Source organism: Gavia stellata, chromosome 2, assembly GCF_030936135.1.
Source record: "Gavia stellata isolate bGavSte3 chromosome 2, bGavSte3.hap2, whole genome shotgun sequence".
Taxonomy (NCBI): domain Eukaryota; kingdom Metazoa; phylum Chordata; class Aves; order Gaviiformes; family Gaviidae; genus Gavia; species Gavia stellata.
Window position 1 is genome coordinate 16,828,323 of NC_082595.1, and position 12,791 is coordinate 16,841,113.

The window sequence follows — 12,791 nt, forward strand, 5'->3', positions numbered from 1 at the left end:
TCTGAAACACCATGGTACTTCTTACTGTTTTGTTATTCAGAGCTACTTAAATGCTTGACTTAAAGTATCACAGTTTTCTAGTCTCATTAGACTGGCATTTTTCCCCTTTGGAGGTCAGTAAGCTATTATACACTACCCACAAAGGTAAAACAACGTGATTATCAGTCTTTTCATCTGTTTAATGGGTGCCCTATTTGCCAGCTATCAGTAGCTGAATCTCTTTGTTGAACCTTCCTAAATACAGGCATGCTTTCTCATGGGTTGGTGACAGCAGAGGCCAGTTTCAACACTGTGACGGCAAAAGAAAATTCATTCATTTAAAATGTAGTGTCCAGTGTTAAAACAGTCGCTAATGCTGCAAGATTAAAATGGTGGATTCACAACACAATTTATTTCATCCCGTGACACACTTAAGAATTTTTAAGCCAAGGAAGTAGACTTTTCTAAACAAGAGTGAAGAGAAAGGGAAAAGAGATTAGATAAAAGTTTATGGAGAAAGAACATCATCAGTCTAGGTGTTGCAATGCGAGACAAAATTTGTAGCCATTTTTTGGTAATGTAGTGTAATTACTGAAATACAGTACACCTGTACACATTTCAGCCTGTTTGTTTTCCCACATAATAGAAATGAACTCTCATAAAATATCTGTTTAAATAATCTGGGTCAGAACATTAGGAAAAAAATCTCAAAATGGTGTGCCCTAATTACATACAAGACTTGCATGTGTCAGGTTCAGAAAAAGTCTAGGATATAAAAAGGTTCTCCCTGAAATTATTGCCATGTTGGTAACTGTAGTAGAAAGAAATTCCTTTTCCTATTGACGTTCATAGAAATGGAACCATGATGGAATGGAACAAAAGACAGACAGACAGAATTATTGTGTGTAGTTTTTGGAGACTGAGATTGCTAATGCCTTAACAGACCTGGCCTGTATTTACTGAGTGTAAAGTCAGGCGATGTTACAGCAGCCTCCTGAGTGTGCAGCTTCCCCATCATTCTGCATTCCTGCTGAGTCTTCATCTGTCTCTGGAAAACCCAGAGTGACACCTCTGTTTGAAGAAAATGAAGAGTCAGGAAATAATAACATTATTAGCAGGGAAGAGGCTGTTGGGATAAAAGCTTTTTACCAATTGTCCAGTATCAACATCAGGAGTAAGGGGTTTGTATTCATTTCTGCTACAGAAAGATGTCGTTTTATCTCAGCAATGCACAGTAACATATGGCTATGGCTTCACGTTACAACATCCCACTTTACAGATAGCGCAACTGTTGCCTTTTGCTTTCTGTAGGGTTCTTAGACATCTGTGTGGTTCCAAGTAAATAGCATGCAAAACAGTGATACACTGGGCATTGGCATTATCAGTACCTCAGGGTATTCCTTAGGCTTCTGCTGTATTGCAATGATACAGATTGAATATTATGTTGTATTATGAATGTGTCTATAATTTCTTGCCCCAATGAATACTGTTTTACCATATAACTCCCACAGTTTTTTATCATTTTGGTTATTGTCCCTGCTATTATTGGAAATTATTTTTGACTATTTAAAATAAAACATCTCTTGCCTTTTCAGTCTGGAGGTGTTTGCCATACAAGATTCACTACAGTCAAAGGGGAAATTGTCTAAAGGAACTCCTTTGAAATTATTTGTCACAATAAACAGTTGTTAAGCACTATATTTTAACACCCATTACTGAAAATATTGTATTTTCTCCCCCTATATGAGCCACAGAATGATATTATTAATAGTTCTGTTCTGTGTTGTTAATGAATTACTTGCTGGCTGTACTGTTAATGGAAATAACCATTTTCCTAGATGCATTTCTAGACATAAATATCTTCGGGTGAATTTTAGTATTCCTGACAGTAAAGAGCTGCTGGCACAAATCAAAAGCTGCAATAAAAATCGTACAGAGTCGATGGTAACAAATTTGTGTAAAAACACTCTGGGCAGGCGTATGTATGATGTTGCCTCTAAGAGATGTCTGAGCTGTTCTTTCCATAGGAGTTTACCAGTAGGGTTTTGTTTGCTTGTTTTATATGGCTCCAGTGTTAGCCCCTATATCAAACTGCAGTAAGTTATCTGATGCTGACAACCCTGGTTTCTTCCAAGCCTAGTATCATGTACTTTGAGCCTGAAGAAAATACAAAATTATTTTTCACTAGTATGTTGCCTAAGTAGGTGCAGCTTTATAGAACACGTTGATCTTTGTGACAACTAATTATAAAATAAGGAGGTGGTAATGTTCCCAAATATATCAGTTGTGTGCTCTCTTCTGGGTTTTATTATTTCTTCTTTCCATTTCTGACTTTAGTCCAATTTTTTCTCCTTTTTTCCTGTACTAGATCAGTAGCATGTCATCCCTGAACCATCTATGATTTCCCTTTATTTGGCTCCACCTCTTCTTGTTACGTTTCTACATCACTTTCTTACAGTGCACTTCTTTTCTGTATTGCTCTTTTCCTGCCTCTCATCTTTCAGAAAATAACTTTTGCTTCCAAAGAATCATAACTCCCTTTTGCTAATTTATTCCATCCATCACTTGCTATACTTCCTATCCTCTCTCAGATCCCTGTTTATACAAAATGCATAAACCTTGATAATGTAAATGGCAGAAACAAAAAAACGTGTTGGTCAGAGCTGAAAATAAAAGATGGGAAGGAATAGGAAAGGCAGATCAAGTTCAGTACTCATGTGGAAAGACAGGCATTTTCCATGTTCTCAGCTGTAACGACAGTGAATATGCCTTCTTTCTTCTAATTGTCTGATCCTGCTAGTATTATTCATTGGGAATATCCTGTTAGTATTGCTCAATCTTTTTTTTTTTATTATTTTCCTTTTTTTACCCAGAAAGAACAAAGTAAAAAATGACCTGTTAGGAAAAAGCAGTTGGTGGTTTTGCTGGAGCTCATAGTTCTCCATATTGAGGCAGAAAAAATGAGCAGATTTTTCTTCAGTTTTCATTTCCTGTTGCTCATTAAATTCTGGGCATTAATGGAGACACAGGAGTTGTCCATCAGCAGGCTTCACAAGCCAGGGTTATACAGAATTACACGTTTCTGATTTTTAGAGATCTGCCTTTCCCGAGAGAGCTTAAATGGTGAAAAAGGTAAAGGTACTTACCTAGAGGAGATTCCTGTGTGTCACGGGAGAGTTAACCTTGGCCAGCAAAGCCCAGGCACCCCCACACACCCTGCACATTCTCATCTTTGCTCCACAAGCCTTAATGTTATTGTAATCCAGGATTTTAGTTGATGGCTTTATAATTAGACTGAACTTCAGATAAAGTTTTTTTTTATCAGTGAATCAAGGGTAAGATAGTTTCAAAGTAAAAACTTGAAGGCACTGCAAATTTAGCCCTGAAGTGGTCAGGGAGTTAGACTAGATGATGGTTGTAGGTCCCTTCCAACTGAACTAAACCTATTCTATTCTATTCTCACATTAAGTTTAAATATATTGATTGCCTTCATTATCTATGATACATTGAGTAAGTATATGTAAGCTAAGTATTGTTTTGGTTATACTTTTCATTTGTGACCCATATGGATTCTGTAGGAAGCCCTGTACTTACAAACTTGATGAAAAAATATCATACTTGTCAAAATTACTGTCCTGGGTACGAGCTTTTAGAGCAACATCTTATTGAAGAAAATGATTAATACTTGGACTGCAAGGTACTCGTCTTGATGACTATGTAGTGAGAACATATCTATGATGTTGCTCTTAATATTACAGTTTATAAAGCACAATATGGTCGTGTGCAAAATGCCAAGACTTAATGGTGGGTGGAGGTTCCTTTTTTATCTTTTACCTGGAAAAAACCGACAACAAGATTTGTTGGGGCGTCAGTAGGTGCCCTATTTTCTGCATGATAGTAAAGCAGAAGCACAGCTTATTTTGTTGATTTACCAGTATATAAAAAATCTTGATGACAAGAACAAAGTCCCTATGGCCTATCCACTCAACCATATTATTTCCACTTTGTTCATTGTTGTCTGATAAATCCTTTAAGAGGTAGAGAAAAGACTAGTGTTCACATATGTCTTGTTTATCTTAATCTGTCCTTGGGCATGTAAAGATCAGTCTTTGCTTGGGTTGCAAAGGTGGTTTTGTTTTCTGTTGGTTTTTCTGCTTTAGCCCTGGTACTTCATCATGATATAATGTTCTATTCAGCATAGGAACCGTAGGCAGCCTTCTTCAGTCCTGGGTGAGCATAGCATGTTTCAGAGACAGTCTATTCTAATATTGCCATCAGATTGTCTTGAAAGTAATTATGTAACTGCAATTCCAAAAATAATGTAATTGAGAGACATCAGTGAAGAACAACGTGGGAGGCAAATAAAGTTAGAGAAGTAATTTTGAAAATTTCCACAATCTTTCTTAAATACAAACCAGATGTTTGGTAAGAATGATGGAATATTTGCTGAGACTTAAATATCTGAAGATAGATTCATATTTGTTTGGGTTTTTTTAATCTCTTTAGAGCCTCAAATTCAGAATTAAACATTCTGCAGATTATGAGATCATCAACATTGTGCCCACCTTTTCCCAAAGTTTAACTGCTAGTGATGTGAGGAAATGTTACAGGTTTGTTGTTCCATGAGAAAGCTTTTTACTTTTGGCAATTAGTCAAATAAATAATTTCTTCGTGTTGAAGGTTTCGTACTCCTAACATAATGAAGGAATTTTGGTCTCTTGGTGATATTGTCATTTCACTGAGGTGCAGTACAATGCACTACTATAAATCCTTCAGGACATTCATCTGAATGCCTTCTTATTTGTTTCATCTTTTAATATCGAGGAGGGCAAAATTTGCTTCTGCACAAAGAGTGAACAGAAATGTTTGTTGAAGTTCTTGAAGAGCTGTGGACCTCTGTTCTCATTCTACATGTTACGAATTTCGGTCTTTTTAAATTGAGGTTGTGATTGCATATATAAGAAGAAATCACTCTTGTGGCTCTCCTACCTATAGTCATAGCCGTTCATTTTATTTTGTCCCTTCCTAGAGATTTTTGCCAGTTGTTTCAGTTCAGCTGTTTACCCAATCAGTAATGAGATCTACAAAACAGTTTGTCTTTTAAAAAAAAAAATATATTTGTGTTTCATAAAATACATATTTTCTCTGATGGCAAAACTGATTGAAAAGATTCCTGCTCCTCTGCACCAATTCATCATTCACTTGTTTGTGTTATGGTGACAAACTGTATATTGTGTAAAATCAAACAGGTTTAAAAAATACTCTGAATGGATGATGGGGTAAAGCTTTTACATATCCCTCTGCCACTCTGCTTCAGCACTGTCCTGCAAAGGGACTGCTCTTTAAGCGTCAATTATTTTGCCTCATACCAGTTTGGGTGGTGTTTCTACACTGTTCATTACTGTGGGCTAGAAAGAACCCAGACCATCAAACATTCAAGCAATAACCAATTATTTGAATTGTCTGAAAAGTTAAATTTTCTGAAGAAAAACTTGTCATTTTCAGGGACATAGGGAGAAGAAAAAATAAAGATTTTCTGTGATTTCTAATTGTCTCTTAACAATTTTTTCAGTCATTAAAGATCTAAAGTGAGAGTAAGAACCTAGAATTGGATAGCCCCATATTTAAACCAAGCTGTAGTTAACTAAATTCCTGAGGTACTCTTTATAAATCCTGAATGTTTTCTACCTTCCAATAAGATGTTTTAGTGGATTATTAAAAGGGAAGAAAGCATAAACAAGTCAAGAACATCAGATTTTGAAAAGTATTGTGGTCTTTTTGTCTCCGTGTTACGGATTCTTTCCCATAGCACATGTTCAAATCTTTAAAAATTAAGCTAGACAAAACAGACCAAGGCTAAACCAAAACATCAAGCCAGATCCAAAAGAGGTCTGAGACTTTTTCACCACAATGTTGTACTAATATTCTTAGTTAGAGGTAAGAACTGTTCTCTCCTTTGTATTTGTTCAGTTCTGAGAATCATGAAATCCCAGTAAATTTTATGTACTAGACAGTGGCTAGTTACACCTATTCTAATCTCACAGGGATTTTCCCTGTTCTAAACAATTCCCAGGAGGGGAGAAAGAGCCAGTTTTGTTCAGTGATTCAAAGAGAACAGAATCAAAGCTAGATTATAGGCCTCTACATTATATTCCTTTTTTTTAAGACACTTTTACATGCAGTATTTCTGCTACTATTTTGATACCCCAGATGATCTTCACCTTTCTTCAGGAGGAAAAATAATGTCTGAATGTTTCTTTTGATACTATGTAAATGACAGTCATCTTTGATAATGTGATATCTAATCTAACATACAAATTCTCTTTCCCTCTGAGTTACCTGATGAGAATAGTTTTCTTTTTTTAAAGAAAAATGTTTATATGCTTTTCTATTTTCCTTTCTCATGTACATGTCATTTCTCAGAAACATACTGATACTTTATGTTTTTTCTTCAGTATGTCTAATGAGCTAAGTTTACTGTACTACTTAATTAAACCTTAGTTACATAGCGTTCAGTGTTTTTGACATATAAAGTAGTATCAAGTCAAAGTTTCAACATTGGCTTAGGGCAGTCTGGCTGTACTGCTGCCAGCAAAGGCACTCCTACTCCTCCCCTCATTCACCTTCTCCTCAGTCCTGCAAGTTTTGGCCCACTGGCTGCTGTACAGTAAGTTGTACCAATTTGCTGATCCAAATTAAAGTGACCATTGGGACAAAAATATTTTGAATTAGGAAGCTCCCTGAGTAATAAAATCAATGCAAGAGAAACAGTGGGAAGATGCTGCTGAGGGGAGGGCATGGTTTTATATCAGCTTAAGCCAACAGCTTTATAGTACTTTCATCTGTTGAAAACAATTAATAGAGGCTGGTTAGATGTCAAGAATCGGAAGCAAACTGTGATTAACCTCAGGATTAATTTATGCAAATGCTGCTAATCTATATCTCTCCCTTTCCTCTCCTTCCTTCTTCAGACTGTCTACCTTTGAGTATGATCTAGTCACTGCTTAGATGGGAACTTTTCAAGCAAACCCACAATACCAGGGAAAGGGACATTAATGATTCAGTAAGTTGTGCTTTCACCTCTGATTCAGTGCTTCAACACAGTAGTAAGGGGTTCTGTTCTGTTTCTAATGCCATCCTTCCGAAGGGATGTCTGTCTAAAAATACAAATGCTAATCAGCTCTAGCCTTTAACGGAACTCGTGGCACGCACTTACTGGAAGAGACGGTTGAAGTTACTCCGATGGTGAAATTCTTATGTGTGTAGTTTAATTCATCCCAAACCTCTGAAACATAACTGGGTGCAAGATTCTTCATTTCCCATGAACAAATGTGGGCAGCATTGCTGTGTGCTTTACATGTAAATATTGTTTTGTAAAAACTCAGTTGAAATTCTGAGTGATTATATTCCTTTATTTGTAATGTCCAAAGTATTTCAGGATGCTTCAGTCTGAACTTTCCTCTATAAATATGATTCAGTAGTACAGTGCACAATTTGCAAAACATATTATATAGTAATTTTATTTTCCATCTAGTAAGTGTTGGGGGTTTTCAAGTTGAATTTCTGGTTGTTCATAAGACATGAGATCTAAAGATCCTTTGTACTATTATCCTCTCAAAGCTGAGCAGAATTTGTCACATAAGCAAAGAGGAATCTGTTGGATAGCAACTTAAATTAGGTTTTTCAGGTCAGCATTTTCAAATTACGTCAAAGTTGTAAATGCCTTTCCAAAACATTTTATGTAACAATTCTGAAAGCCCATGTGAGAATTTTTCTAATTAACTTATTTAGCCTAGTTTTGGAGTAACATTAGCTGTTTCATCACTTTTAGGCTATTTTGAGTATTTTTTGTGGCACCATCAATAAGCCAAGAATTTATAGGGTTCCTTAATCATACAGATTACTCATCATTGCCTGCTCATAACAGAAGCCTGAAATGATCATTAAAATTGTCTGATGTGAATCAAAAGTTGGTATAGTTGCAGAATTAAATGACAAGAGAATAGCATTATATTAGCAAAAAAAAAAAAATTCTTGAATACCTATTTCAGTGAAAGTGAAACCTCCAGGCTTATCTATAGATCAGTACTCTGAATTTGTTTAATGTGGAAAATAAACATAGGCTTCTAGAGTGGAGAACTGGTCTAAAAGGATTGGCCATCATGCCTGAAATGTAGTAAGGTGGGGTTTTTGTTTACAGTGAGCTACAGGAACTTGCTGCATGTTCTTGCCTAGTCTGTTAGCCTATTTTTAAAATCGGCTAATTAGAAATCACTGTTCTAACTTGATCCTTTGCCTTTGCCTTGTACCTTTCCATCAAAACAATAAAAAAGGTCAACTCCCCATCTTCAGCAAGCTGTTTAATTCCCATAGGCAGTTACGCCACGCTGCTTGAAACACTGAGGCCCAGAGTCTCATCTCACCAAGCCTGTTTTTTCACCAGTGCAATTATAGAATCATAGAATGGTTTGGGTTGGAAGGGACCTTAAAGATCATCTGGTTCCAACCCCCCTGCGATGGTCAGGGATACCTTTCACTAGACCAGGTTGCTCAAAGCCCCGTCCAACCTGGCCATGAACACTTCCAGGGATGGGGCATCCACAGCTTTTGCGGGCAACCTGTTCCAGTGCCTCACCACCCTCATGGTGAAGAATTTCTTCCTCATACCTAATGTAAATCTACCCTCTTTCAGTTTAAAGCCATCACCCCTTGCCCTATCACTACATGCCCTGTAAAAAGTCCCTCTCCAGCTTTCTCATAGGCCCCCTTCAGGTACTGGAAGGCTGCTATAAGGTCTCCCCAGAGCCTTTTCTTCTCCAGGCTGAACAACCCCAACTCTCTCAGCCTGCCCTCATAGGAGAGGTGCTCCAGCCCTCTGATCATCTTCGTAGCCCTCCTCTGGGCTCGCTCCATTGATGCTTCCATTGGAGTTGCATGTTGATGCCAACATGACTGAGAGAAGAATCAAGTCATGGTGTGGTCACTGTTAGAACAAGAATATGTATGGTTGAATGTACTTCTTGAAAATGCATACGGACTCAGAGCAGTGCTATTAGCAGATGTCTGCTGGGATGTCACAATTGTTAATCTTTGTCTAAAAATATATTAGCTTTTTGTGGAAACAAATTCTATTTAGAATAAGTTTTAATCTCTGAAAAACACCCTGAGGAAGGAAAATTAATTGAGACTTGATACCATTTTCATACTGCAGAATTTGAATGAGAAGACAGTGTGAGCTAGTGGATTGAGCTGATCTCTCTTTTTGGTTTTGCCACTGGCTTCTTGGCTGACCCGAGGCACAAAAGGCAAAACGACTTGCCTAAGTTTCACACCCACAAAACAGGAATAATGATGTTGTTCTGCTTTTTAAAGTGTAGTGAGATCTGTGGATGAAAGCAATTACACAAGAGCTGCTATTACTATTTCTTACCAAGGCTGGGTGAAACAACTGTTCTTTACTGAACGGCAAATAATTTTAGAAGTGTGCATGCAGTACGCTGGCACTGGCTGAATACGAGCTTCCTCAGCTGAGTTTTGTGGCCTTCATTCTCTTGTCCACAACCGTCACTACTTTGGCTTCTGATGGTGAAAGTAGCGATAAATTACAGATGTTACCATTAATAAACTTTATTTATCTACACTCATTACACCTTGTTCTCTGAAACCTTACAGTTACTCATTGTTGTAAACAATCTGCCAGATGCTGCTGTGGGCAAACAGTTTTAACTTAGCAACCCTTCCCATATCCCATATATGTATGTATATATATATAAGGTACCTATAAGTATACTTCCAAAAAGCTGTTATATTTTTATTTAAAATGGTTAATGTTCCTGGCTCTACCTCTCTGGAAACAAAATGAGGGCCATTGGCTGCACGTGTGAGCCTTCTGGGGTTTCTCTGTTGTCACCCACACAAAATAAACATGCTGGCTGGGTATTATACCCTCACACTAAAATCTGGGGTGCTCTATTAGCGAGCATCCCTGCTTAGAGTCTGCATCCCTATCTGCATCTCTCCGGAAACTGTAACTACTGATGAAGCACAGACCCGTAACAACTCATTCAAAGCAAAAATCTTAATTTCTGGGACTTCAGGACTTGTTTGGCTTTGCTAGTTTAATTTTAGGTTTTCCTGATTTCCTAATGATCCTAAACCTTTGGACTGATGGATGCTGGAATTGAAATTAGTGGGGAAAAAATGCTTGCTTTTTGCCAAGAATTTTCAGTAAATCAGGCTGTGCTCTGTCATTAAGTCTATCAGATTTTGCAAACATTAATATGCTCCAGAAGTTGCAGCATAAGCTTGGAAAGTAATATACATGTATTCTTCATATCCTTTTCAAAAAGCACTCTGTAGTGATTTCCTAGTGCAGAAGCATGTCACCTTTTTTTCTGAATTGGAGGGCTGGCAATTTTGAAGCTGTTGTAAGATTTATCGGTAAAATGATGTTATAAATTGACAAACAGCGCTGAAGTTAATCTCTTCCTCATTATGGCAGATTCCTCTGCATTCTTTCAGACTCCCCTTCCCCATTCTCCCTTGCTTTCCTGCAGACTTCGGCAACCTGTCTGAACTAACTGTCATTGACTGAACGGGTTGCTAGTACATTGTAAGAGGCCTTCCCTCCACACGTGTTGTGAACTTGTTTGTAGCTTAAGAGGTAGAAGGAATTCTGTTTTTAAACCTTGAGCCTGGAACGTATGGCTTGAGGAGGCAGACATTTTGGTAATCTGAGTGTTGTGAACACAGCTTTGAGTTACGTATTTTAATAGAAGTGGCAAAAGTAAGATAGCCTTTTGCATTCAGATAAATTCTTCCACATAGTCTCGGTGGTTTCTTTTCTTCCTTTCAACTTTTGCTGGAGATAGCAAGCATCTAGTAGGGTTAACAAAATAATAGTTTTGTTTTGTTTTTTTTCCAAAATGGAAATTAAACCACAATACACTCCTGATGGGTTTCCGCTTGTATTAGTGCATCTGGTTCTGGGTACCCATCCGCAGAAAGATGTAAATGTGCATTCAAGAAACAACAAAATGCTGAGAAGTTGTAAAACTTGATTTGTAAGAGAAAAACTTAAGAAAGTTAGATATGTACAGTGCACCTGAGTGACAGCAGAGGGGAGGAAGGTTTTGATAACAATCTACAATTTTGAGGGGTGTGAACACCAACAAAGTGAAAAATTACTCAGGGTGGTTCAAGAAGGTATAATTAGATGTAATGAAATTAAGTGAACAATAAGTAAACTTGAACTGAATGTTACAGTAAAACAACATGAGCAGGAAGACCTATAGATTTATTATTTATCTGTATTGAGTTAGCACTGGGGAATCCCAGTCAGGGATCAAGTGCTTCTTTTCCTGTAGAAACAAGAAACACAAACAAAAGAAATGCAATCCCTCTCTTGAGTAATAAACGAGAAGCTTGACTGGGTGGCATATAAGGAATAAACTTAAACTGGTGGGATGTGGAGTAGAGACCCTAAAAGGTATTTTGAGTCATTTTTGGTCTTATTGGCTGACTGTTGGACCATTTAGGATTATAAGAATGTAACTCTTATTTTGAAGATGCTTTTTATTTTCAGTCACTAATGTATGTAAATATTTCTTTAAATTGGAATAGCCTTACTACACGATTGCCAAGAGCTGGAGAAACTATCCTTGGACATAAGTTTTTCATTGGTTTTGGTGGGAAAGGAGCCAACCAGTGTGTCCAGTCTGCTCGACTTGGGGCCAAGACCTCGCTGATCTGCAAGGTAAGCACTGACTTGCTCTTGGATTACTGCTGAACTAAATATTCATGCAAATTCCAGTAAACCTTTAGATGACTTACAGAAAAGTTGTTGGTTTGTTTTTTTTTTTAATCCCACTCTAATTCCCTTTTCTTTTCCTTATTTCGGCTATAAATTTAAGCATGGAGGAGGCTGTTTTAAGAACACTGCCAGAACCAAAGACTAGTTGGCTAGAGATCTGGAAGAAATTGCATATAAAGAAGGATTGCAAAACTCAGATTGATGTACCATGGAAAAGAGAATTGGAGAGAATTTGAGATGTTAAAAATTAAAGTAATCTTGATTAGCCCTTCCTCTTTATGTTCCCCACTGTTACAATGATCAGGGCTTCATTGATGACATTCAGGTGCAAGGCACTATAATCAATCTGAAATTTACTTTATAGGTGATTAAAAATCAGACACTGACAAGCCAGTAACAAATTTGAGAAACTTTGAAAACTTCGTGCTTCAAGGGTTAAATCATTATCTCATTACTTGAGATTAGGATGAGATGTTCACGTCCAAATTCTAGCACCTTTGCATGCTATGGGATTTTTTTTCCCACTTTTCTGAAACATCTGATATACAGCAGTTCTAAAGACTGGCTCACAGACCATCGGGCTGATTCAGCTTGGCAGATGGTATATTCTTACAATGCTTTTCTTTGATTTTTGTCATTAAACATTACAAGTTTTGAGTGATCATTACTAAGGTTAAGATCAAATTTTCTCCCTCTGTAGCCTTATTGTGTATCCTGTGCTAACTGTAGGTGAAATTTCAAATTGACTGGACATACTTTATTACTGCCATAGCTGGGGAGGTTGCTAAATTTGTTGGATCATTGTCTGTCAGGGATTTTTTTGAGAAGTACTGGAAACATCTCAAGGAAGCCTTTCTCACTGGTTTTCCAATCCAATATTTAGGCTAAGAAATGCTAGCTATAAATCTAAATGACACCTGCAAGCATTTCTGTGGGTCATTATCACTAGTTGTTCTACAGTGTGAGTTTTTTTTGTATTGGCAATGTTTGTGCTTCTGTA

General features: G+C 37.2%; 1 protein-coding gene across 2 annotated transcripts in view; it reads left to right on the forward strand.

Moving 5' to 3' along the window:
• The window catches only part of RBKS (ribokinase), a 71,549-nt gene that overhangs the window by 7,721 nt on the left and 51,037 nt on the right, over positions 1-12,791 (forward strand). For both annotated transcript variants that reach the window (XM_059835715.1, XM_059835716.1), the window contains exon 2: positions 11,602-11,734. In XM_059835715.1, the coding sequence (XP_059691698.1) occupies positions 11,602-11,734 (133 nt within the window). The remainder of the gene's footprint in view (positions 1-11,601; positions 11,735-12,791) is intronic.